At 42.0% G+C, this 27,703-nt stretch overlaps 1 protein-coding gene across 1 annotated transcript in view; it reads right to left on the bottom strand.

Moving 5' to 3' along the window:
• LTK (leukocyte receptor tyrosine kinase) overlaps positions 1-27,703 on the bottom strand; it is a 78,848-nt gene that overhangs the window by 6,534 nt on the left and 44,611 nt on the right. The window contains exons 7-25 of the mRNA XM_072337764.1: positions 27,433-27,585; positions 26,230-26,330; positions 24,323-24,489; positions 20,751-20,845; positions 15,683-15,784; positions 14,093-14,270; positions 13,432-13,582; positions 12,382-12,513; positions 11,673-11,829; positions 10,710-10,892; positions 10,089-10,187; positions 9,509-9,661; positions 8,725-8,835; positions 7,912-8,098; positions 6,958-7,048; positions 4,964-5,028; positions 3,281-3,410; positions 1,584-1,681; positions 270-362 (exon numbers count right to left, since the gene is read on the bottom strand). Of these exons, the coding sequence (XP_072193865.1) occupies positions 270-362; positions 1,584-1,681; positions 3,281-3,410; positions 4,964-5,028; positions 6,958-7,048; positions 7,912-8,098; positions 8,725-8,835; positions 9,509-9,661; positions 10,089-10,187; positions 10,710-10,892; positions 11,673-11,829; positions 12,382-12,513; positions 13,432-13,582; positions 14,093-14,270; positions 15,683-15,784; positions 20,751-20,845; positions 24,323-24,489; positions 26,230-26,330; positions 27,433-27,585 (2,446 nt within the window). The remainder of the gene's footprint in view (positions 1-269; positions 363-1,583; positions 1,682-3,280; positions 3,411-4,963; positions 5,029-6,957; positions 7,049-7,911; positions 8,099-8,724; positions 8,836-9,508; positions 9,662-10,088; positions 10,188-10,709; positions 10,893-11,672; positions 11,830-12,381; positions 12,514-13,431; positions 13,583-14,092; positions 14,271-15,682; positions 15,785-20,750; positions 20,846-24,322; positions 24,490-26,229; positions 26,331-27,432; positions 27,586-27,703) is intronic.

Genomic DNA, 27,703 nt, shown 5'->3' with positions numbered 1-27,703 from the left:
CTAATAAATTTACCTGAGTTTGGTTTAGCATCCATATGTGTTGCAGTGCTCTCTAGGGCCCCGTCCAGAATGACACAGTTTAAGTGTATCTGCTACTAGGCATAGATATGTTAATTTACAGTCCGTTTACCCCAGTTAGTTAACTGGAAATCAGATTCAGAACTGTAATAAATAGTTCAGCTGCCTCAAATTAGATGAGGCTGTTCAAACCATTTAAATGGGTACAGATTACTGAGTAATTCATAGGACTGAAATGGCCTTTCACTTACCTGTAGATATCTCTGGCCATCCCAAAGTCACCGATTTTGGCTACTCGACCTGCTCCAGTGCAGGTCAAAAGGCAATTTCTTGCAGCTATATCTCTTTAAAAGAAAGCACATGAGAGAAAACTTCTTCACTGTGAAGGGAACAGAACACTGGAAAGCTACATATGGGAGCAGCCATTTGCTGGATGCAGCTTTATATTGTGACAAAATAGGGGTGACTGCGTGGCCAGTTCTGAGGGGTTTGTAATCACGTGGAGAGAAATAGACTTCACTTGAGGTCACATCCCAAGCCCCTGACTGACATGGCAAAAGATTTTACATGCTGCTGTCACAGATGCTCTAATCATGAAGCCATAACACGTCCCCTATCTCAATCTCATGGCTTTTTGCCACTTGTTTCCCTCAGTCTCCCCAGTTTGTACACCCTTGCCTAGCTCTGCTTTCCTGCCCAGTACAACATCACATTTAAGTATGTGTGTTTGTTGGGGTGGGGGTAAATTGGCTGACAACTTGCATAACTTCATGCTGCACACAGGCTTGGAGCCTTTGTCACCCCCTGGAGCAAAGCACTCTCCCTTTCTTTACAGACACCCACTGAACTCAGCGTGGAGTTCATACTTAGGAATGAATTCAGTTCATGCTATGCCTGGGAACTTTATGAGCAGAAACAATTCTTAACCAGAAATAAAGGAGTCCAGCATTCAACTGGAAATCTCAAAGGCTCCCTGTAATAACCTGTACCTCCTTCTACAGTATTTCATTCACATTTGAAGCCTACCAACATTTTCTTGCTGAACAAAGGAGAAGAAAGAGGATTGAGCAGACAAACGATGTTCTCTGGATCACGCAGCAGGTCAGCTACTCGGGAGAAAGCCCTGAGTTCTGGTATTTTGCTTCCCATTAATCCTGCTCTACCCTACTGGAGACAGTGGCTGAAATACGGGCTGTCCTGTGCGATGGGACAGGGGGATCGGAAAAGAGCGCGGACTGTTTACAAGCTAACACAGCGTAACACTACCATCTAGTGGACTACAGGGCTAACTTCAAGTGTGTCTGTCAACATTGTAATCACCTGCAGATTGAAAGCGCTTGAAACCATTCACTGCAAACAGGAAGATTCCTTTCTCTTCAACAGAGCCCACCTCCTGCCAATGAGCAGAGGGATTGGCCTGGACACCTGACCACCCACCTGTGTCGGTAGAGGAAATCTCTGGCTGCCCTCTGGAGGTAGCTCTGTTTAATGCACTGCAAATAGAGTCCGGTGAGCTTAGCACTCTTCCAAGGAAACACACGCCATAAGGGACAGTTTCTCCTCACCTGTGTATGAAATGATTCTCCTCCAGATATTTACAGCCACAGGCGATATCCCTCGCTATGTTCAGCAGGTCCTGCATTGTCAGTGTGGATGGCTGATTCTGGAAAAGGATGCACAGAAAGTGCTGAGGGTAGAACAACGGACTAGAAGAGGCAGAGGGTAATTAGCAGCAGAAGGGAAAGGGTGAGGCATGCACCAGGTGGGGGAAAGGTTTAACAGTCAGGAGCAGAGAGGGACACAAGCAGCTCAAAAGAAAAAGTGAGAAAAGGAGATAACTTTTATTTAAGCTATTTTCTTTTCTTTTTTTTTCCCCTGGAGATTTTAGTACTCCTGAGCACACTGTGTGAGTGTAGGCTGCCTACGGAGTTATGTCCTGACCTGAATAGCCTAGAAAAAGGGTGGGAGAAAACTGCTCCCTATCAGTATTGGACATAGTGGTGAAATGGGAGGTCAAGCCAAAACAAAGAACAGCAAAAACAAAAAACCAAACCATCCAAACCTTGCTTTTATGGAGTCGATATGTTAACAAAAGAGATTAGCAAATTAATTTAGAGAGAAAGGATGCATGAGTGTGCCTCTCTGCACCAGTGCTCAGCATTCATCAACTCATCTGTTCTTGTGGGAGGGCAGCGTGCAGAAGAGGGACGCTGTATCGCAGGGCTCTGGGACCAGCACTCGCACATCACAGCCTGCATTTCCCTAAGAACAATAAGGAAATCTCTCCCCAGGAGCCCTGCTTATTTTCATGCAGTCATTCATTTCTCTGTAGGGAAATCTCCTTGGTGTTTCTCCAAGAACTTCAGTATTGCTCTTGGGAAGGGTGGGGAGAAATTACTACATTGCTCATCAAAAGCTCAAGAGATATCAAATAAATTGTTCTTTTCAATCTGCTTTTGTTCCTGGATGCTGTTATCTCTGTGATTTCTCCCATTCAAACCACACAGCGTACACTGCAGCCATTCAGCTCTGTTTTTATTGGCTAGGCAAGTTATTGTACTAAGCTCTTGGACACCTACCAGGGAGAATTATTGTGGTTATAAAACAGGCATTTCTGGTGAAGAAATGAAGAGGGAATGAAGAAGATGACAGAGAATCACAGACTTGGAGACCTTATCTCTTTCACTGGGATCCCTCTGTCTGTGATGGGCAGGCGTTTCCCTGCAGCCACAGAAGATGGGGCCAGTTTGTTTTCAGCAAGGTGAGCAGGGACATTTCTTTGAGTACACTAAGGAGAACTGAGCTCTCGTATTTGCTATCTACTGACATTCCAGCTAACATCGTGGCAGGTTTGCTTTCACGTGATATTTTCAAAATGACTGTTCCTCACGTTACAACTAACTTGATTCACAAAGATTATATTTTTATTCTCTGTTTCCCACAGAATTTCTCTACTTGCAGAATTTGTAGCACTTTCATTCAAAATGGCACAATCAAAATTACAGACTCCTCTGCGTGGGTGCTGTTATACACTCTAAGTGCCCCTAATTAGTGTATTTACTACTCTGTGAAGAAGGAATTAAGCTAGATCTTCTAAGAACACCTTAGTATTGGCATAGGATTATACACATGTAAAACTACAGTATGTGTGTTGAGAGGAGAAGCTGTGCAACTGCACCAAGTCATGTAGGAGTGCATAAGGCCCCAGTCAACCTCATTCATGCTAAAACCAACCCCAAGCCTAGCAGGGAAGGTTTCTCACCACTCTGGGTCGATTCTGTCGAAGAAAACTCTTCATATCTCCTCCAGCCATGAGCTCAAGCAGAATGAAGCGAGGCAGCGTCTGCAGGCTAACACCAATGCACTGCACAATGTTTTGATGATTGAACTTACTGAAAGACAAGGTCACAGCAACACAAAGAGACACAATGTTAGTACTTGGCCGACATCTGCCACATTCACTCTGCCTTGAGCTTTGATGACCGGAGTCAAAACAAGTTACTGAACAAAAACTAACTTCACACACATCCAAATGCCTTTCTAGTTATGAAGACTCCCAGGATCAGGGTTCCCCAAACATCCAAGCAGTATTGGCATGTGTAAAACAAAACCTTGTTCTGTGGTGATTTTATTTCAGCGTTGATTATTTCAGATATACTGCTGTCCAGTCTGGTGGACTCAGTTCAGTATCTAGTGTGCAAAAGGGAGGCCCATTTAATACCCACTACAGCAGAAAAAAAGGCAGTCAGGAAGCAAGACTCAGTTTCAGAAAGCAGGGTCTTTCTTTGGACAGCAATGACCTGGAAAATACAGGAACTAATAATGTGAAGGAGGTTCGGGAAGATCATGTGCTACCAAGTGAATCAAAGCATTCTATAATTGGCTGAAATTGCCCTTTAAAAACCCTATCAGTGTTACCCTCGGTTCATCTGCCACTCAGACTTCTTGCAGACTTTATGAAGCAGTAATACGCCATGAAATTTATGCTTGAATCGTGCTTCAGCAGCAGAAAAGGAGCATCTAGGCATAAACTGGGCCAGGTAGTGAGAGGTGGAGGAACTTGCCCAAAACTGTAAAAGATAAATTCCATCTGTGCAAGCTACTGGCACAGCGCAGAGCCGTGTTCGCTCCCTTATCCACACAGAAGCTTTGAAGTATCTCACTCAGCTATTCTATTTTTTTTGGGGGGGGTGGGGGGAGAAGGCAAACACAAGGATTTTTTCCCAGAGAAAGCACTTACGGCAAATAGTTCTACAGATAAGAAAAGCAAAAAGACTGCACATAATAGCGTATCGCCTGAAAAAGCCTCAATTTGAAATGCTTTTCTTACCTCCTTCAGCTGCCCAAACCACTCTTCTAGAAAGCCTTACTTCTATTTGCAAGAGATAATACTGTTTCAGCCCAAGCACCCAAGACCAAAAACTCACCTCCCCGGCACACAGCCTGTGTTGTACCATCCCTGGTAGTCATCTTGCAAAGGCTGAACTTCTGATTCTGTGCACAAGTGGCTCTAATATTTAGCTTTCCTGTTGCACAGTCTGCTTCCATTTCACCACTGATAATTTATTTTTGCAAGAACTTCAATGTGTGATTACTTGATACATGAATACTTGGTGAAAAAAAAGCAATGTTTCTTTGAAAAGGAAGCAATTTCAAATGCAGAACAAGCTTGTACAAAAATGCTGTGCCTGAACATGACCAGCAGAATCAATCAGGAGAAATTTGTGTTCAGATGTGCAACAAAAAAAGCCCCGCAGATGCAGTGTTCAGGATAAACACAAGTAGCCAAAACCAGAAACTCGTACACAACCAAAACACTACGTGGTGAAAAAAGAGACTGCATATTATTTTTTTCCCCAGATCCAAGCAACAGAGCTAATATTTCTCATACCTGCATTACTCCTTTCCCCCCACTCACCACCAGTCTTAAACCCTTGAGCTATACCTGATTATCAGTGCTTCCATCAGGAAATCCATCTCATCTTGCTCGGAGCAGACTTCTGGCAGTGTCTGTTGAGAGTTTAAGAAAGCGAGGGCCGTCCCACCAGAAAATTGAGAACGTTTAGGAGTGCACCAAAGAATAAAGAAAGAAAAGAAGCACGTAACGGGAATGTGAGTGACTTCAGGATGCTACCAGGAGGGTCTCATCTCTTCAGTGCCAGTCAGTTGAACTGCCTGCGTCCTACTCAGCAGTCAGAGGAACAGGAATTTGGTGATCTACTTGGAGGCTCTGTTTTGTGTACATTTAACTATGTGCAGTGTTCTAGAGCAGCATTATTTCAGATTCACATTAAGAAATGCATCTACTGGGGAAATGGAGATGTAGTATAAAAGCAACAGGTGTGAAATTATTCTTCCTTTGCTATTAAGTCCACACTGCAGCACCTGCTTCCATGTCATGTAGCACATACAGCCACTTGATTCATACTATTTATTACATGATACAGCCTTACAGCTTTCTCTTCTGCCAGCAGATCTGGGCAGCATCTAACTGCCATCATCACACTGCTGAATGTGAACTGAAAGCGCAGGCAGCAGGAGCTGCAGTGCCTGCTCCTGTGCCAGCTGGAGGATTATGGATGAGTTAGCCATGGCTGGGTGTAGCTCTTGCTGCAGTTTCAAAGTGCACACAGAAATGGGTGGTGGTCGTTGCTCAGTGTGTGAGGGCTGGCATGGAAACCCAGTTCTGGTCATTGGCAGTGCGGGACACAGGAGACATTTTGCTATCTGAAATAAGCAACTGCTTCACACAGGACAGTGCAAAGTCTTCATACTGAAAAACCACAACACACTGATCTGCTTCTGTGCTATTGTGCTTCCTATGAAACATGATTTTTTAAGGAGAATTTTGAAAGACAGAGCAAATAACAACAAAAGACAACAGGACTAATTTCTATTAGTGAAATCTATGTTTTGAGCTGAACCCCTAGGAGTAGACTTAATCCTGTGAGTCACAAGCTTGTAAAAGAACAGAAGGAGGCAATGAGCATCTTCTACTTCAGGGCTGAGTAACTGACAACTCCTGAGGCAACAGCAGTAATTTTACCAAAAATTTGCCTGCTCTCTCTTGTCATTAATGACATGGAAAATTATGATATTACAACATAAGCTCACAGCAGCGTATTTAATGCCACACAGCACTGTGAAATATAGTAAAGTCACATGAAAAACTTATGAGTACTTAAAACTGAAATGTAGAAGTAAAAATAGAAAGCATTACTCTAAATATTTGCTGTTTCCTGTCATATAAATACTTCATACTAATATTAGCCAGGATTTTCTGTTTTTTATGGACAGGATTAAGAAATCTCTTTCCAGTCCAAAATGTTCTGATTGTTGTTAGTTGACTTTCTCTTTTCCCAGCTACTCAGATCAATACATCATAGTGGCAGAAAAGCACAGGACAGCAGTTCTGTTGGTCTGGTGGACCTGTCAAGGGCTCTCAGTGATCACCTCAAAAGGAATCCCATTTCTGAGGGCAGACCAGATTCTGTGCTGGGGTGAACTGATGATTGTGTGCTGATTCCAATGATGCTATAGTTATTTATGCTGATTGCTTATTAGTTATTGCATTTTCAAATGTAGTATTAAGCAGTCTCTACGTGACTAGCTCATATAAACTCCCTTATGCTTCTCTCCTTCCTGTGCAATGGGTGGAAGCTACAAAAGAGACTCTCAGATTCTTATCCTAGGTTAGATCACAACTCATGGGCATGCAGCAAACAAGGCAGATGATACTTTACTTTCAACCCTCTGCTGGTGCCACATAGCTTAAAAATCAAAGTTTATAACTCCCAGATGCAGCAGCATGAGGAAACATGCATCATATACACACCTCTGTCATTATGCACGTGATTTGTATCAATCTGCTGGAATGGCAGTAAGATAATAGGACTCTTATTATTGTTGTATATGAAGAAAACAACTGTGGGTACTGACCTTAATAGCCACTTGGAGAGGATTGGGATCCCCTGCAATGCCTACCACTGTTCCTTCATAAACCTCACCAAACGCACCATGTCCTAATGCCCTGGGAGAAAGAGAAAGAGGGCAGCTGTTACTGTGTCTCTGAACCAAGCACTGGCTAAGTGTTTCTTATTGTTCAGCCCAAGTACAGGCAGAAAACCTGTTGTAAAAGGTGAACTGATAGCAGAGTTTTGCTTTCATCTCAAAGCCTCTGAAAATAACTTTTCAGTATCTTCTAATGCCATCACTGAACTAGGGAGGTTGGATCATTAATGGTTCTGAATGTATCCCTTCCAACTCAAACCATTCATGAATCCAAACAGCCTGCAAAGTCCTATGGCACTGTCTGAACGCGTGACTGTTGCGAGGCAAGAAAGTACTGGGGAGTGGGGGGAGGAATAAACAAATGATGCATATAAAGGCAGCTGCAAGATGATCCCTTCAGGAGATGGTGTAACACAACACAAAGATGATAAAGTTTTATTTTCCTTATAGGTTCAGTCAGGATCATCTGGACTATATGGAGTGGAAGAGCAATTTAGTGTGTATTTCCTTGTGTCAGGAAATGGAAAAAAAAAAAGAAAAAGAAATACTGCTATAGATTTGGAAGGGAGTTACTGCCAGGTAGCAAGTATAACCCAGGACATTACACAAGAACAGAGGTGAAATAACCTCTACTCCAGCATGAGAACATGGGATACAAGGCTTATGAACTTATACCTGCTCTTAAGAGCTTTATGGCATCCAAGTATTTTAGAAAATGCAGAAAGTGTCATAGTTTTCCTTGACTGTAATTGGTGCTTTCCAGTCAGTCAGACAGGGAGCCCTCAGCTTCCTGTCCTGGATGCTTGCTGAATAAAACTAGCATGTAAGCCTCACCTCTGCCTTTGCTTCAGGCTGCTTTTCCCCTCCTGTGCCAAGCCTTACCGAAGCAGAGAGATGTTCTTCCGTGGGATCTCCTTCAGCTCACTCAGAGTGGCGGCCTTCCCAGCGAAGCAGTAGTTGGGGTTGTAATCTGTCATGATGGCTGATGTGCGGATTTTACTCAGTTTATACTCTGGGCTCTGCAGTTGTGCTCTGGCTCCTTCCAGTTGCTGCTTCTTAAGGTGATAAACTGGGCATGGGGAAAATAAATATGCACGAACAGTGTAAGAAAGAAAACAAAATACTGGGCATACAGAACAGAAAGAAGAATCCAAGATGGGAATTACAAATGCACAAGAAGTGTCTCTAGCTTTCCTGCATCTCTCTTCTGTAGTGATTTAATGCTGAATATGCAAACGTTTTTGTCCCTACAGATTCCTGGTCCCCTGGAAGAAACTTAAGTTGCCTCTGCTTCTTTATAAATTGGCAGAGGAAAAACTGTCTCACAAGACACCTTGCTGGCATTGAGGCAGCAAAAAGGCACACTGTCTCTCTGAAGGAATTATGTGTTCAATTACACAGACAGTGACTTCATATAGCAATGGCTGCAAAAGAAGTGTCAGCCTACAGGGTTGTCCAAGGTTTTTTCTGCAGGAAACACAAGGGCTTAGCAAACATTGGCTTTGGGGAATTATGCTTGTGCTTATCTGTGGGATGGTGATGTTTTCTATCATTTCTTTCTCCCTGTTGCCTCTCTGATCCACTTGGGAGACCAAAACACTCTGGCTCCAAGTAGTAAAAGTAGCTGAATGTGGTTGGATGGTCTCTTTTTTGTCTAATCTAACTGAGAAGGAGACAAGTCAGAGTGTTTCTTACTGATAGATAGGCTGCCACCAGTGAGGATCATCCCGAGCATCACAATCACAGCCACCACAGCTAGGAGGAGAGGGAGAGGCAGATGTCCCTCTGGGATATGACCCTGTGGCACTGGAAAATGAACAACAGAGGTGCATTAATCAGGAAACAAGCCAAACTGCGAGAAAGAACCCCTGTCACGGTTGTTGTTTTAGAAAGCAATACAAAGATCATGGCTAAGCCATCCTATAGAAAATACAGAAAATCCCTTTACAGCCTTGGAATTTGGAAAAAAACAACAATCAAAATCATTTTAAAAACATTGTTAAGACAGAAATCTAACAATTAAAAACAGATTGCTTATGCATTACTCAGTATTTTCTTAATGGGTAGCATTACTGCTAACAAATTGAAACTGTCTACATTCTTGATGCTTTGGGATTCTAAGAAACCAGGTCAGTAAATAGTGAATAGTAGGCATCAGCTGAACAGACACAGTAGGAATTCTGTGGAAGGAAGTAATTTGTGGCTTAAATTAGGTGGTACATTATACAGGTAAGGTATTTATGCCTAACTATGTGATACACTGTATCCATTCAATAAATTTACAGTGTCCCTTCACATTTAATTTATCTCCCACCTAATCCAAACCTGGATTTTGGATACGGTGGCAGACATGCATCTTAGCATACAATGACATCAGGAATTTTCAGTACTGATTAATTGTCTATAAATACAAAAGCTGGGGAAAAAGACACTACAAAGGATATATTCATTATCCAGTTAGAATAAAACCATGTCTTACCAGTGCAGGTGACATTGTCATTGGCTAGCACAGCCCCCATCTCACATTGGCAGACTGGCAGATTGGTGTCAGGGTCTCTCTTACAGTTGTCTGAGTGGCAGTGGCTACAGTTAAGATAGATCTGAACCTCCACCTCACCATCATTCTCCACGGCTGAATGAGGAATCAGACAGAACAAGCAGGTTTAGTTTAGTTTAACTTTTCCCAACTTCTCCCAGTAAGAGGGGGAAAAAAAAAATAAATAAATAAAAAAGGAGAGTAAAAAGAGTAGGCAGGTCCAACTGCTTTCTCTGCATGGTCCAAAAGGGAAGAGGGAATTGAGTTCTAAGCAAACAGAGAAGTCCTGAAGTGAACTGAGGATGTGCAGTTAAACTGGATGACTGATGCCTCTCCTGGCTTAACTGTTTGAGAGGAAGAAGGTCCCAGAGCATTACAGATGATTTTAAAGCAGTAATCCCAGCTGAGGAACTGGCCTGAATGAAAGCTATAAAAAGAAAAGGCAAGAGGAGAGGCAGCAGGAAAAAAGAAAGAGAGAGAAGGAAGAGGAGAATGAAGAGGAAGAAGAAAAAGTGTATTGTACCTGCAAGGGGATGCAAGAAGATCTCTCCAATGGGATTCACAAACGAGATGCCATACTGGCCACCAGCTGTGATATCATCATTGTTAGAGGCGTGCCCCCCTGGAGAAAGAAGAGCATGGCCAGTTGTCAGAACTGCGTGCTGCAAAAGTGTGATGCCTCTGAAGTACCACATTTTGTTCCTGGCTCTCAACACCTGCAGTCACTCTCCAGTCTTTCAGTGATACTACTGTGTATAACATCCTTAATGAATGAGGCTCACTCATCCCAACCAGTACCAAGGCTAGTAAAGCGGCTTATTCAAGTGTAAGTTTCTCAGTTCACCTCAGTAAAAATACATTTGCTTTAAACAGAAAAAATAAACCGAACAGTTCCTTGGGCAATTTGAGGACAAATAAAGGGATTATTCAGCACATCTGAAAAATACTAACTTAGAAAAGCTTCCATAACCTTGATTTTCCCAATTAAATAGAGATGGAGGGGGGTGCTCATGCCATTCATGTTGAAGTGTCTGTAAATCACTTTCTGCAGCAGTGTACTTCTGCACTGAGCTCTAGTTCATAGTTGCATGAGCTCTGAATTGCACAAAATGAGACAGTACAACTATTTCTTCAGTAGACCTACCTCTGTAACCTCCACCTCCTCCACCAGAAGTACAAGCTCCTCCTCCACCGCCAAAACCACCAGATGTAGCCCACTGGAGCTTGGCTAATGCCTGATGACAAGCTTGACCCCCTTCTCCACCTTCCAAGAGGGACTTCCCAGCTTGAGGAAGCAGAGTCACATCTTGCCAGCCACCACCTCCACCTTCACAATCACAACAAAATGAGAGCAGGTGAATGAAGCACAATTAAAGAAAACTGAATTAATTTCTTAATAAGTGCCTGCGTTCAAATTAACTCTTTGTTAAAGGGTAAGAGAATATACAGACAAGCTTCTAGTTGCTACAGTTAACAACAAAGTGGAAATCTACTGCATGACCTGTAGTACCTGCTGCATAGCCAATAATTCAGCACTGATTTGTAGTGGCACAGAGGAAATAAGGAGCCCACCAGTCCCCTTTAGGATAACTGCTTAGGGCTTTCAGCCCTGTTAGATGCTGAATTCGTTGAGGAAATAAAAACTAAACTGGATTTCTTTATCTCACTAGAGTGGCCCCTTCTATAAGGATATTACACTGCAGGATCTGGAGAGCCGCTGGCACACACTTGTTATAAGACTCTAAGTAAGCTTCCATTTCTAGGATACTTCCAGAAGTACACTTTTTGTTAGAGTTTCAGGGAAGTAATAGGGAAAAAGTCTTCTCTTCTAAAGCCACTGTTACAGTTTAGAGGAGCATGCTCCAAATCTCAAATATCATTTTCACTCAGTGTCTTTTCAGAGAACGGCACTCCTATGGAACAGCCACTCATCATCTGTCCCGTGCATTCTCTTTTTCTCTAGTGATGGACCATGTGAAAAGTCATCCTTTATAAAACAGAAGCATATTTCTAACCACTACTACCATAGAATTCCAAAAGATCAAGAATCCCCTCACTGACAGGACAGCTTGTGCATTCAGCCGTTTGTGTAGTTTTAGCATCTCACCTGCTGCCCCAGTTCTTCCACTGACTCCTGGTACTGCAGTGGTGTTCTCAAATTGCTCCAGGGGTACGTTGTCCGGGGAGTTGTCCTGAGCCTTCAGATAGGCCTTTCCTCCTCCTCCTGCTGCGATGAGCAAAGGTTCGAAAATCCCATCCTTCTGCTGGAAAACCCCCCATCAAACATCAGAAAAACTTCACATCCCTTCAACACGTGAACTCGCAACAAACTCATCAAAAAGCAAGAAAGCAATCCAAAGAAGAGAGGCCCAGTGCCAGGGCAATGGTATTGATTGTTTCCTAGCTACATTATAAAATCATTTTACAATGTGTTTCTGTGTACGAAAGTAACTATTCAAATGAATATCAGTGGTTTGTTTTTGTTTTGGTTTGTTTTGTTAGGACTGCTGCTAGTATTAAAACAAGACCCAGGTGTGGTTCCCAGGAGTGAGGTATCAAGAACTGATGAAGCAGTTCAGCTAGCTTAGCAACAGTGATGAACATGATTGAGAATATGAAAAGACACAAAGAACTCAATAAAACATACAAAAAGACAGAGCAGCACAAAGAGAGGCAGAGGGGGGAGGTGGAGGAGAGAGACAATCCTTTCTCATCATTTTCATTTAAGAACTAAGCTTCGTATGCCATGACAGATGGTGAACAATAGCCACTTTGCAGGACACTACTCAGTTTGGAGGGAAAGAGGCAATACTTACTCTAAAGATATAGGTTGCTCCTCCTCCACCCCCACCTCCTCCAGCCCAGTCCTTCAGGTCCTTTTTTCTTTTGTAATCTTCTTCAATGACAGATGACTCCCCTAAGCAGATCTTCTGGGTCTGAGGATTGGCCTGAAAGGAGACAAAAGGCACACTCAAATTAATGGAGATGTATCTATCTCAGTATGATAATATCGTTTGTGATATGTATCAGGCATACATAATATGCATGTGGATGTACATATGTGGAGGGGGAGCTCATCCACAATGGATAGAACTGCCTGCTCCCCTGATTTGCATGCAAGTGAAAATACAAATGGTCTGCATGGGTTGGCAGATCACAGTTCTTAAAAAGATGTGAAGATTTAGGAACAAAGAATTTTTGCTGATGAGGTAACTTTTGAGCCTAAGTGACAAAGACTTTCACATCACTGGGTCTAGTATTAGAGGACATCTGTATAATCACTCACGTTAGCAGTTTCTGCTTATCACAAGCGGTTTTTTTATTGTCATTACACATGGCAATTCAGGGGCCACTGTAGTTAGTGGGAAGATTCCCACCATTTGGCTTTGGATTTAGACATTAGTCTCTAAGCTTAGAGAGTACCTAAGAAAGTGCAGCTACAACACAGCTTTGGATTTGTAGATGCTTCTATAAATTACAGAAAATAATCCAAAATCCTTTCAGGCAGAAAGAAATCCAGGCTGTGGAAAAATAAGAGTGGGAATACACAACCCCTGCCTAGTAGCTTCTTCTTAAAATAAGCAGAAGAAAGGCAATGATGAATTCAAACACCAGGAGCTCAAAGCAAAGTTCCTGTGGGTTTTGTACTTGTTTGCACATTTTGGGGTCAATTTTCTTTTCAGAGTTCTTCATATTTGTTTTGAGATTCTTTCTAACTTGGTTTATTCATTCTTACCATACTGACTGGATTTCAGAGCTGGATCCTGGGATTTCTACTTTTCATCACCAGTCCAGGAAAACCCCAAGCCACCCACTGAATCTCAGTGAATTGTATCTGCAAAGTCTCTGCCCGTTTGTACCCTCACCCCAGGGCAGGCATCCTCCCCCTGCTGCCCCACTAAGATGTACAGCAGCTCATCTTTCTCCAGCTGGAAGGTGGCCGAGATGAAGACCCCGTGGGACCTCTCGTTGTGGTTTTTGGCTCCCTTCCCTCCAGCTGCTCCATAGGCAGAAATTCTGGAAGAAAAAGGTGTAATTAAAGAGACAAATCTTATACTTTTCATCCTCCAAAGCAGCTCCATCTGTGAGTTCTCCCCAGCCTGCACTCCTAATCAGACATTGCAGGCTCTTGCTGCAGCATCTCATGGCCGTTCTTTTTCTGAGACATACACAGCAGAGGCTGCTCAGGAGGATCAATCAGCTTCATCGGAGCACTAGAGACAGATTTCAGAGGCAAACAGAGTGAACTGGTATGGCCAAATCTAAAATACCAAGGCTCTGGGTCCAAAACGATGGCAGCACTTATATTTGATTACATGCCTGCGGTCACTCCTGTTCTAATCTCCTGTAAGTCACTGCTCCACCTTCCCATGCTTCAACAATAGCTCAGACACAGAACCTTAGAGCTAGCTCTCCTATTTCTTTTCTACTTTTCTATCCCTTCACCTGCTCAGCTAAGATGGTCCTACGCTTACATTTGCAGAAAGTAGTTTAACGGTTGCCTCACCGACATGCTCTGATACGTACCTGTATCGGTTTGTGGCTGGCACTCTCCAGACTTGGACTCCTCTGAGCTTGCCCTCCTTCTCCACAGTCACTGACACGTTGCTGCCCCTGTAGGCATTGTCACACTGAGCTTGAGTTGGCCCATGTGGACCACTGGCACCACATGTTGAGAACCACCAGAGAACAACAGAGGTGTCCCCTGTGACCAGAACAGACACAGTTAGGGTAGATATGAGCTCCCCTTTGCTTCTCAGGCATGTGCAGTTAACTCACAGAACTCTCTAACTACAGGACACATATCATCACAATGAACAACTGCTCCTGGCGTTATGTGTTCTTTGTGACTCTTTGATGACAAAATGACTGTTGTTCACAAAACATTAATGATTTTTTTTTAGTTAGATTATTATGAGAAAGATCACACTGCAACAGTGTTTGCTATGTACAGATCTTTCCAACTGAATATGTCAATTAATCATATGCTCATGATTATAATTAAAAAAAAGAAAAAAAGCACTTAAATTTGCATGATGGTTCTCTCCAGGAGCTCTCCCAGTCTGTACACATATCTGGGACTGCCTCACACATACACACAGAAATAAAAGTTGTTTTAAAAACCATGTGATACAATGCACATACAGGGGCAGAGTTAAGCGATACAGAAGTAGAACTGTTTAAGGGCTGAATGATTAGAACAGCAGTGAAAATCACAAGCCTTATAATAAAAGAATCCAATCTTCTTGAAAGGAGAAGACAAGCAAAACTATCCTCTACAGATGTCACCCTGCCAACACGCAGAGTGGTAGCTCCACTACAGAAATCTCTGCCATTTAAGCTATTGGAGGAACTGACAGCAATATGGATTGTCAGATCTCAGGTGAACAGAGTTCAGGAGGTTTGTGCATGCAGCTCTTTGTTAGCAGCGAAGCAACCTCAAGACACAGGAATCTTGCACTTTACTGAAGGCTCTTGGGTGGAATATGATTTCTTTTGTACTTACTGGACTCTGCTTCCTCCAGCCTCCTCTCCTCACACCCTCCCTTAGTCACTCTTCTCACCCATGCAGTTGATGCCTGTCCCCCAGACCAGCCCCCCTCTGCTGTTTTCAGTAAGCAGGTCCCTAGGGACTTTGGTTCCCCCCGCTTTTCATCCATTTTCTCTCCTCTGTGGATTTTTCTCTCTCTGATTCTTCATCTTTACACTCATTCTCCATCCATTGGGTTCAGCCTCACTATTCACTATGTCCCAGCAGTTCTGTATCTATCCCCAGCTTCCTGTACTAATCTATACCTTTCTTTCCTGCACTGGCCTTAGTGCACTTTGAATTTCAGTCAGGCAGCTCGTGCTTTTACTTAAAGCTTCTTTACTTACAGGCTCCACTTTTCTTTAAAAACCTCCTGCTCTTAAGAGACTGGTGATTTGGACCTCAGGAAACTGCTGCCCCACAGCCAAGCAGACCTGACATGGTCTCCACAACTTTGGGAAAGATTATACTTTATTGCTCTGTTGCTATAGGTTGTGCAGACCACACTCAGGCAGATCACACACAGAGATAAAAAGGAAGCCACGTCCTATAGGCAAGAGACACGTTTTTGGTATGAAGTCATGTACCTGGGAGGGAAGGCTCTTCCAGGGGGTTCAGAAGATGCTCATCAGGACTACTAATCTCCCGTGGGTACTGATGCTTTCCCCTAAAATGAGTTGGTTGTCTTCCTGTAATAGTTTGTAGAATGGATAGGAAGATGATAGAGAAAAAGAGATGCAAAATTTAAAAGTTAGCATGAATCAATGCGGCATGACCATTTGTTTAAGGTAAGTATATAATACCTTCAACAGAAAAAGTATTTTAAACAATCAGCTTTTTTTGGTTTTTTTTTGTTTTTTGTTTTTTTGGTTTTTTTAAACTGATTTTAATATACCTGTATGTGGGCTTATCTACCTGTACTTGCGCTGAAATCAGTGGAGCTGCACATGAACAAACATCCTGTGTTATCCCATGGAGGCTCACCAGCAAGATAAGCTCCTTGGCAGCAAACCGTACTGGCTATGGTTACAAGAATCTTTGAGAAAAGCACAGTATGGGAAAAGAGATAACAGTACTGATGCTCTGCTGGTCAAAGGCGTAAAGGACAGTGATGGCAGAAAATGCTATCTTTGGGTTGTAATGGTGTCATGGTGGGTAAACCAGCTTCAGATCACTCTTCTCTCACCAACGAACTTCATAGCCCTCCCCCCCCACCCTTGTTTAAGGGATAACATGCTAAATAAAATAATGTCACGCTGACAGGCACAGTAGAGAAGCAGCAGCATACTCTTGGCAATTTCTGTGCATTTTTGGATAAATCTTTCTGAAAAACATGGAGCAAAAGGCAACATTTATGCACAGTGAAATAAGCTTTTCAAAATCAGCCCTTTCTCAAAGAGGGACTTCAAAGCAGAGGCTGAGCCAAAGCACCTAAATGCATCGAGAGCACCATGTGTAACCAAAGCTGCCTTAGAACAGGAAAAAGTAATAACTCTTGATTTATAATCTGCAGGCATCCTGTTTCCATAGTTAAATTACCCATTTGTATGCAGATCTTTGTAACAATATCTCTGTAAGAAAAAGGAGACACTTTATGGGCCCTCAGTTAATTTAATACTGAACGTTTTTCATTAGTTGAAAAACATTACAAATATTTCCATTTGTTCCAGTTGTGAGAATCTAACAGCTGTTTGATGCACTATTCAAAAGAGACTCACTCAGTTCCAGCTGGACAATTATCTCTGCTGCAAAGCCACTGCTCTAAATAGTGATAATTAACACACTTGTTAGCTGTGTCAGAAAGGCCAAATGACTAATTGAAGCATGGAGACCTTGCTGTGCTTTTACTCCTGAGAATATTCCCTCCAGGTCTGTGTGAAAGCTCATTGATGGATGGAAGTAAAAAGAAGCTTTGTACTGACACACTCTGTTCATACTGAGATAGAGAACTTCAATGGATGGAGTTGTCAAGCAAGTGAAAAATGAAATTAACCCGAAACAAATGATCTGGATCAAAGGCAAAAAGGAAAAACAAATAAAAAAGGCAACTCATAGCCAGAAAATATGCTTAGTCTCCATAGGCCTGCAGTGAATTATGAATCCCAAAGGTCAAAACAGTTTCAGATAGTTAGAGATGTACAAGAAGTCTGGTTATGTTTGCCAGATTGATGGAATGTAAATCAGTCCTTGAAATATAGACTTGGTCTGTGTGTCTGCATGGATTTTTTAATCTTTTTTTCAGCATCCCAACTGGCTGTCCTAAGGCAATGCTCTGTTTCCAAACAAACAATCTCTCCTCCTTCTCCAAACAATCTCAAACTTTCACACACTAGAAGAAAGCTTCTGTCTCCTCTGTTTTCAGTATGAGAGCTGCATGACAGGCTAAGCATCAGCCTGTCCACATGAGCCATTAAGTCTTAGGAAGCTGATCCTTTATGTGCCACCAGAAACAAATTTGGAAGGTAGTAGTTTTTACAAATATGGTGTAGCCCTGGCATGCAGAGGCTGCTACTCTAGTCGTTTTTGGCTTCTACTTGCTCTTCTGATAGCCAAAACATTGTCTGCAAGTGAACAGAAGGGAACAAGAATTATTCATGTTTAGGTGTACTTACATCAGAAAAATATGAAGAGCAACTACATCACTCCAGGACTCACGCTGTTGATTTTCACACTGAAGATGGATATTGGAAATCGTAAAAGGGAAAGGAATCTTCCACAGAGACAGAGCTATAGTAAATAGTTCCTATTTCCCTATTTCTGGGACTGCGATGAAGAAGGATTTAGTCATTTTGGGGCAGGGATTAATCAGAATAAAGTGCCTTGTGGTATCTTCAAAGTGTGCATGGTCTCTTCAAAGATCTTACCTCACTCATGCGGGTGGAGCATTTCTGGAAGCCTCTCCAGCTTGTCCTGGAGTGGGACAGAGAATGAGGAAGCTGCACCAGCATCCTCATTTCCCAGCCCTTTGGCTGATATAGTTGCATTTCTAGTCAGTACCTTCCTAACAACCAAACGGGGCTGGGCTGAGCAGTTTGAACCTCCCCACACCACTGGCCTCAAGCATTGAGACTGGCAGGCCAAGCTTTGATAGCCTGGGGATTCCAAAGTAATAAACAAGAGATATGACATACAAAGGCTCTCTTCAGACAGTCATGTCATTTAACAACCAGTCTTTTTAGAAAGTATAAATGATATACAGATCGAAAAGTAACCCCTTGGCCAGTAGAACACACTTTGATGAACCACAAACCTGTGCTCTTAATTGGAACAATATTATCCTCAGAGTGCTAAAAGCTAATGGTAAAAGCAGTGGCCATGAAAGCCTTGAGGAAGACAACCGTCATGCCAGCCTACATTTTCCTATTTAGATACTCAAAACTCTGATCTCTTTCTACAGAAGCACAAGTTAACTAAGAGGATAAAATACTTGCATCTTTATGGCTGTCCCTTAAAAGTTCCCACAATTAACCAGATCCCCGTGCCATCTGATCTGTGACACTGTCTTAACACAAGGTGATTTTATTAACCAGAAGATGGTTTTGCTTAGCCTTTCTCACAGGGAAATCATCTGTCCCTGCCCAGGAGCTGCCATCCAAAGAATGGGCTGCTTGTTCTTTGTCCTTACTGATGTCTCTTGAGCTGCCCTCACTACCCTTCCCCTCTCCCCTCCACCCTGCTACCTCCCCCCCCCCCTCCCCCCCACCTTCCAAATGTTACTAATTCTTTCTTAGTGCTGAGAGATACAGAAAATTCCATCTAGTTTCCCAGCTTGCATACATACAAGCAGTGCTTTCAAGGTCTGCAGTAGATTTTGAAGAAAATTGAAATACAGGATTGAAATAGATGGAGAGATTAATATTTACATCATAGCAAACAGCAATTTTTTCCTTCCTGCTGTATGTCCTTCCTGTTGCCCTCATGCAAATAATTCACTGTTTGGATCTTAATTGGCTCTCTCTCTGACATCTGAAACCTCTCCTTGCTTGGGAGAAATAATTTCATTACTGAAAACACAGCAGAGCTGCTGGGCTCCTCTGCAACCTAACTGAATTAAAATCATGAGAAGATAAATGCAAGGGAGTTACTTTCAGAGGCGAGAAAATGTCAATTTGCAAAGAAGATTCAAGGAACAATGGCAAGCGCAGGGCTTCTGAGAAACATTTCCTTCATGATATCTGTCTTCTGTATGAGTCATGCAACTCTGGGTCACACTTTCTAATGGGGTAAGTGGCTGCTTCTCCTGAACATCAGTGAGATTTATAGTAATTGAAAGCGAGGAGAAACCTGGGTGGAGTCTACTAGGCAAGCCCTGAAAACATTCTTGCAGTGTCTTTTATGCCCCACCCATTTATCAAAGAATATAACTATACTAGAGCCAACATTTTCCCACAGGTACTCTAGAGTCTGCATTTGCTCTCAGGAGAGCAGTAAAGTCCAGAAGTTGGGTGCACAGCAGCTGGCACAAAGAGCACCTGGACCCACTCCCTTCAGTTTCCTTAAAAACTTAACTCACATTTCAAAACAAAACATTTGTATGCATAACCCAATGTATTTGGGAGCCAGGAGTGTTAAGGAGATGGAGGAAATGGCTTTGTCCTAAAAGAACACCTCTTCCTTTTAATTTCAAATGAATATAAGCATTCTCAACATATTACTGAAGGGTTTACTCAGTGCCCATTAACTAAGGGGCAAAGAATGTGAGACCAAATTGGACAAAGGTAGGAGAACAAAAGGGCTATAGATGGTGGGAAATTTTTAACACATACCAGTTTTAACATCGGCCTTCTCGCATTAGGCTAACAGCTAGTCTCTGCAAGGACCTGCTACTACACTCAAGTGCTGACATACTGGAGTGGGTACTTTCAAGGGTAGCACAGAACATTCAATTTGCAACAGAAGCCACAACTGAAGTGCCGCATGTTCTCTTCCTGTTTAAACAACAGAAAATATCAGTCTTTTCTGCAGAGACTATGAGATGGTCGTTTCTAATATTCCCAAGTATGCATCCTTTTTCCACTTGAGGAAATTCAACCCTTTTGCTATTGTGTTTTGGAGATTAGCTCTGGCTTCGTCTTCAGTGACTATATTGTCATCAGTAGCATTAGCAGTAATGAAGCCAAGAGAAGTATGTATGTACCTGCCAGTGACACCTGATGCACCTCCTACAGGGCAAAACAAACTCATTGTAATAACCTAAAGTTTACTGCCAGAGAGACATTTTATTCTTCTGTTTTCCTCCTTCCAACCCCTAAAATATAGTCACTTTTCCCTTTGTTTTCAACAAGTTTCCTTCAGCCATCAATTGCCAGGGTGCACAGGTCAGAGAGGACTGCTAAAAAGCAATGTGATGTAATCCTTCCACTTAAAGCTCAGGAATAACTCAAGAGTTTCTTGCCAAGACACACAGGCAGCCTTCAACTATGTGATAGAGATTAGGCAAAAGAAAGAGTAGTAGTAAACTGACACGCTGCAAAATTTCCTCTACTTTCAATCTTCAGATGTGACATAATTGGCATCGTGATGTAAAAGCTAACATAAATGATTCATGTGAACCCTTGGTGAAGGGGAGAAACACAGCAAGTATGTTCTGGGTCAGCTGGATGCTGATTACACTACCCACATTCTTTAAGGGATTCTGTAACATGCAGGGCTCACCATCAGCAAAGCAATCCGTTCCAAAAGTAATATTGTCGATAGCGATGTCAGCTTGGGAATTCCAGCCCCAGTTTGCAAGGAGTTGCAGTTGAAACCTTTGCATAAAAACAGAAGATTTTGAGAAGATGGACAAAGAGGCAAAGGGAAAAAAAATGGCAACAAAAAAAACCAACTAAAAATATAATGTTCTCTTACCAACCAACAGTGATAATCATAATTTATAATCTTTCCTTTGTACAAGCTGCTGAACAGCCGTAAGAGCTTGTTAGAAATCTTATTCACACACCAACAGTTAGCAGGACCAACCAGTACTCATATAATGGCACACTTCATGTGGAACAAACATGAGAACCCTATTCCCCCTGCTATCTGAACACACACAGATGCTCTCCCTCACAAATATTTATACATACATAACCATCCTTATCAATCACCACTGGTGGTGGTGGCAATTTGGCACATGTAAAAGGAAAGGGAAAATGAATCTTTTTTTCTATCCTCAAAGAGACAGCCAAAATCAAAATTAAACGGAGTGATATTCCAAAATACAGCAATCTTAGGCCTGAGCATTGGCCAGAGTAACCAGAAAAATAACAAGGTGACACAAATTTATTTCAGCTGATATTCAGGCCATTTTAAATTTCAGCCACAAATCATCCAAGTGCTTGCATTCTGCACTACCTCACTTTTCCCACTATGACCAGATGTTAACTACTTATCTAGGAAGCCTGCCATGCCCCATGGGCATCGCTGCATTCTGAATACAGAAGAAGCAAGGAAAATGAACTGAAGGACCTTCTTCTAATAGATAGGACTAAATTGTTTTTCATTGAACTTCAGAAATGAACAGATGCCTGATGTCCAGTCTATTTACAGCTTATTAAAAACACATGGAGAAGACCTCTACTGCTGTTACTGACAACGCTTAATCGTGATTTATGATGAAGTGCTGACCTGCCTATCAGTACCTTCCTGACCCAAATTACTGGCAGTAAGGTATATGTGCATATTCCGTCCACCAACCAAATGCTGATCCATATCACAGAATGGTTGAGATTGGAAGAGGCCTCTGGGTCTGCATGGCCCAAACCCTGTCAAGAAGAGACACTCTGAGCATGGTGCCCAGGAGGTTTCTGGCTATCACTAAGGAGGAGACCCACAGCCTCTGTGGGCAGACTGTGCCAGTGCTCTGGCACCTGCATAACCCACAAATTGGCATCCAGAGGTAATATAATGTTGCAAAGTTGAGTAAGAATCTTTAAGATTCTAGTTCTCAAGAACAGTCCTTTGTGCTTCAAATAAAAGCTTTCATACCTACAGGATCTGAGCCCTCTGGGAATAAGTGTTGGCACAGCAAATTCAAATAACGTGTTCCTTGGATGATCACTTTCTTAGCTATGGGGCTAGCAGGGGAGCTTACCATCGAATCACCTTCCTATAGAAGCCTTTCTATTTAGCAGTACCTCTGCATTTTCAGACCTTGCACATCAGCCCAAGGCAGCAACTTCCCAGAGCATTTGATGGATGACAAAACTCACAGTAACCTGAGCCCAGGATTAGGAACTTCTAGGATCCATGGCCAAAGATACAGAGTCACAGCCCAATCCTTACTGAAAACACTTATGTCAGCATACCCTTGGTCAGGATAAGATACTGCATCTGGTCCATAGAGTCAGAACAGAAGGGCCATGATAGACATGACAAGATAGATTTCTGTTCTAGCTGACTACAAGCGAGCGCCTGGGGAGTGACTCTTATCTCCCAGTACATAACAACAGACATCTCACAAATGCTGGGCTCTGTATGCCTTCCATTCCTTCTAACTTCAGAAAAAGAGGAGGAATTTGTCTTTTGAACTCTGTGCTTGTTAGCCAGAGGGGTTTCCAGTGTCCCCTCTCATTGAATTCATTTTATTGGCTCTAAAATATAGCCCTCTCAATTTCTCTGCTGTCTGGACTCCTGTCTGCCTGATTTTCTTCTGATAGCAGCATTTTTTTCCTTCTTTATGTGAACCAAGTGAGAGAAACTGCCAGCTGATCACCAGGAACAGATTCCCAAGTGCCCAGCTGGGAGGCTGATCAGCAAACTGTGTAGTTTCTCCTCTCCTAGCAAGTGAGTTCATTTGTAGAAGACAGTGCTAAAAACCATACATTTCCCCTTCTTTTTTACCCACTTTTTGTTTTACTGAATCTGGATAAACAGGAGAATAGTTAGCTAAACTGATTTCCAGAGCTTGGACATAAACATATGAGGTTTGGGCCTGAGATTTAAAGAAAGAAGCAAGTAGATAATGGAGTAGAAAAACTGAGAATAAACTTTGACGATAGGCTTGGGGTCATCTAAATAAAATAGCACGAGATATGACTAGGAGCAGTAGGGAACAGCAGGGCAAGGACAGCCTGTAATAGTCACAGAATTGTCTAAGCTGGAAGGGAACTCCCCTCATTCAGTTTGAAACATGCACACACGAGCAACCTTTTTGTTTTGCCTGGGTGCTCAGCTATCTCAAGTTGATGCTATGATGTGGAATACTGTTAGCAAAATTACAAAACCATGACAACAGCATTGGAATTTCCTTTTTTTTTTTCCCCCCTTCCCCTCAGAGAGTTCTGGTTAGTGTTCCCTAAAGCCATTTGGTGTCCTTTCTATTCTGCCACATCCATTTCCCCTCAGATCAATTTTCCTTCAGAACTGAGGTCTGACACAAAAATGGGAGGCTTTGCAGACAAAAAATAGGGGACCATTTATTAGAGGAAGCAGAAGCTCTTTAACAACTTTGAAAAGCCCAAAAACTCTGCTCTGTCTAAGTGCAGATGAAAATGCCCAAGGGAAAGAGCTATTCTGGACAAATTCACTGGTCATAGTTTAAATACACAGGTCTAAACATATGCTTATCCACAGAGCTCCAGACTGTCAGACAAGAATACATACTACACTGCCTGTTTGCCCACCTATCGTATTCTGAAGGAGCACACAATAATGCTGCAACCAAAGGTTATCATGAAATTAAAGTAGGAAAAAGGATGGGATAAAATTCTCCCTCCCCCCTTCCTGTTTTGCTGCTGCTTGGATCTGAATTGCTACCACTTCTAAACCCAAAGCCCTTAACTTTTTACAAAAAGATGATGAGAATATTTGTAGTTAAAAGCAATACCCTTAAGCCTTCTAATCCATGAAGTTTTAAGACAATACTTATTGCTGACAGTAGTAGATCTTCTTACATTTATAATATTACATAGACTTTGAGATTGATTTTCTTTTTGTCTAAAGCATGATGTGAGACAGGCCTTCTTGAGGAAAATGCAAGAAACAGATTGGAGCAATTTAAAAATGATTTGTATTGTGCAGAATAACTTGCTGTCAACACCATTTCATAGCTTGAAACTGACTGACACAGAATGGAGGAGGAAGACAGAAGACTACCTCAGCAAGCAGAATTGCTGTACTCTAATTTTGTCAGTAGAAATGGGCCTGGAAGAAGGCAAAAATGAACGTGATACTTCTCAGTGAAGACACTAATAATTTATAAAATCCATAGGGATATCTCTGGGTGCTGCTGATAGTGTTCTTACCTGTTCTGAAGCACTGGCATTGGTACAGTGATGAGAAACCAACAGTCACTCCAGCCCCCTGCTCTTTCCCACATTGGCAAGGTAATTGGAACTCCATTTCTCTCTTCCCTGACAGAGAAGGAGATGGTACCATTGTAGTTGCCAAAAACATGCACTGAGAATTGGATCTGTAACAGAGAGAGAGCAATAAAAGAATGATATCCTCTGATAAATAGGAGATAGTTCTTACTACCCCCTCCTTCAGGATATGAGACTGTGGGTCAAACTTTAATCACACACATCACTAATAGCCCCAGTGCTTTCGTGTGATTCATCGCTTTTCCTAGCACAAAATTTTCTTGTTGGAGACCTTGACTGACACTCACTGTGTTCTCAGACACTAACAACTATATCAGTGGCCTCAGATATCATCTGGGTGATTGTTACCTCCTTCAGGAGCAACAAGTAATAAAGCAAAGGAACACAAGCTTAAACTCAAGATAAACTTTATCATTAAATGTTTCTCCTACAGTTGTAGTACTGCAGAAAAGCAGTACTAAATACATTCTTTCCCAGAGTTCTCACCAGCCAAAAGATTCTTGTCAAAAGGTTTGAAAGAGTTTAAATCTTCTAAGGTTTCCCATTGTAATCACTCACATTCATGTGTTGCACTGGTGTGGCTCAGTCCATACCCAGGCAATATATAGCCCAAAACTGCTACAAGGAGAGGACTGCCCTGCCGCAAATACCAGGAAATGAACAAATAGGCTGCCTCCACAGCCAGAATCTCCAGTCTATATACTTGCTCCAAGTCACAGATACCACCCGAATCATAGCACTGATGTGGCAGGTAAGCAATCTGATCACCAGATCAAATATTTTGAAGCAGGACTCCTTCCTCTCCCAGTGGGGTACCACTGACAGTTTGCCACAGATCAAGAGAAAACTGCCATTCTACTGATGCCTGGAGCACTCACCTGCTCTTTGTATTACAGAGTGCTCAAGCAGGAGATGGAGTACATGCACGAATATATGCAACAACAGGAAGTTCCTTGCTCTTGAAATGGATATTCAAATCTATGTCAGTGAAGGAGAGATTGGGTCTGGATCTCCTGTATGACGCCCATGACCAACAGTTACTTCTCCTGGTTTTGCAAACCTAGCTTCAGGCACATTTTATTTTGTTGGAACTATTCAGCAAACTTGACCTGAATTTATAAATAAATGGTGAAGATTATTTTTGGCACCTGCACTGTATTTCTTTTGCCAGCTCTAATTAGGAGGCATCAAAGCTTTCTGTTTTCCCCTGGCAGAGCTGGACTTCAGCTCAAGCTTGCAACTTAATTTTCCTAAGTGATATGAGTGCAGTATTATTTAAATATTTTTTGTTTCAGCATCTTGAAGCTCCCCTTATATTTAGTAGGGATCTAGGCTGAAGGCCCTTCTAAAGAACATGAACAGTCTATTATCCTCACCTGTTCCTTGAAGGTCTAATGCCCTACAGATTTCATGCTCCTGTTGTCAGTGAAGCTGCCAAGTTTGTTAATTCATAACAACATAATGCAGAATTTAGGAAGAAAAGTCTCAGCAGCATGCATACTCAGACAGCCAACTCTCTCTCCTACAGTCTAATGCCGCCCAATACAATTCAGGTGCTGGGTACTCTTCAGAGGAATGGTCTATGCACCCAAGCTAGGGAGATTTTCCATATCTAAGAGCTGATTCAGCACTCCTGCTCTTATTTACTGGGAATGCCCCTTGTCCCTCCTTTCTGGTGTTCAGCAATCTGCTAGCTAGGCAGTACACTTCTAGCACTGTAAAGTGCTTAGTAGTGTTTCATACACTACACAGATAAAATGGGCACGTTGCAAAAACAGTGTACAGCCTGGGACTTAGCTCCACAAATGTGCTTAGACAGAAGGAGATACCTGGTAATCTTCAGTGGCAATGCTAGCTGGCAAGCTGGTACTGAAAGCCTTGGCCATACCATTTGTGTGGTTGCTATCTGCTCGCAGATAGAGGAAGTGTCCTGTGAACAGAAAAGTTAATTAGAAAAAAGATTTTTTTTTAATTTTTTTTTTTTTTTTATGTTTTGTTAAACATCATTGTTCTGAAGCACTGTGTAAGTAGGACATGATAGAAACATGGCTTGAGAGAACATTTATTACTGAAATACAGTGAACACACTAGTAGATTTCAGCAGCACTGAAGTTAATATCCTAAATCTTTCCCTGCAACACAAGTAGAGTGTACAAACCTCAGAAGCCACTCAAGTACATTTTCATACAGCAGTTTACAGCAGTTTACTCTGAGTTCTTTGATCAGCCCTAATACTTACACCATGCACATCAACAATTGCTAAGACAAATACAGTGCCAGAAGTGCTTATTTGTAGTCTTTGTTCCTAGTAAGAGTTTGTATGAGCTCTCAAGAGACAAACAGGACTTCACATGAACACTCTCTACTTTGACAGGGAGCTGTGAATCAAAACTCAGCTTCTGACTTCAAACACGCCAAAATTTGGCTTCCCTCCTTATTTAAAAAGCAGACAGCTTTGAGAATTATCTGACCTTTTATTATTTTCTTTTTTTCCTGCGGTATTCTACAGCTCAAAATACTCATTATCACCACATCTTGGGATGGACTTAGATATGATTCTCTTTATAACCCACTGTCAGAGTCTGACAAGAGTCTCCAAAAGATTTGCGTTTTACAGTATGCTTAGTTATGTAGGGCAATTTTAACTTTGTGATGCTGCTGAAGTACTCTGCAATTGCCTATCTCATAAGAGCAAGGAGGGCAGAGGTATATATAGAGAGGAAAGACCTCATCATATATTTCTTTTTAAAGGTGAAGACATCCTAGACTCCTAGAGTTTCATGTAGAATTTTCCACAGAACACTTCATATCAAGTTTTGTTTTGTGATCAATAGTTAGTTTTTACTACGTTTAAAATTATACTAGATAATACTGATGCTAAATTTGCTTTGGAAAGAAGAATGCCAAACATTTTAAAGTAATTAAAAAAAACACATCCCTAAATTCAAGGCTTCTTCACATGCATGCTGACACACACACACATGCACACATAAAATATGCACTCAGACAAAAAATAACTATGAAGAATCTACCTCCAGTGGCTTGCAAGGTAGACCCTACAAATGAGCCATTGGGAATCATTTCATGAAAGCCCTTGATAGTCCAAGGAGATGCTGCAGTTTCATTCAGCGTCCAGCCACATGAACCCTCTTCAAAAGAGCAGTGTGAACCCTCCGGGAGACTATCTACAAAGGACCATAAGAAAATGCAGGAAAATAGAAGAAACCTGATTATGGAAGAAGGCAAATAGCAGAAAAAGTAAAAATTTACTATAGTTCTTGAAACTATCCCACTTATACTGTC

Source organism: Excalfactoria chinensis, chromosome 5 (assembly GCF_039878825.1).
Source record: "Excalfactoria chinensis isolate bCotChi1 chromosome 5, bCotChi1.hap2, whole genome shotgun sequence".
Taxonomy (NCBI): Eukaryota; Metazoa; Chordata; class Aves; order Galliformes; family Phasianidae; genus Excalfactoria; species Excalfactoria chinensis.
This window is presented reverse-complemented; position numbering and strand designations above follow the sequence as displayed.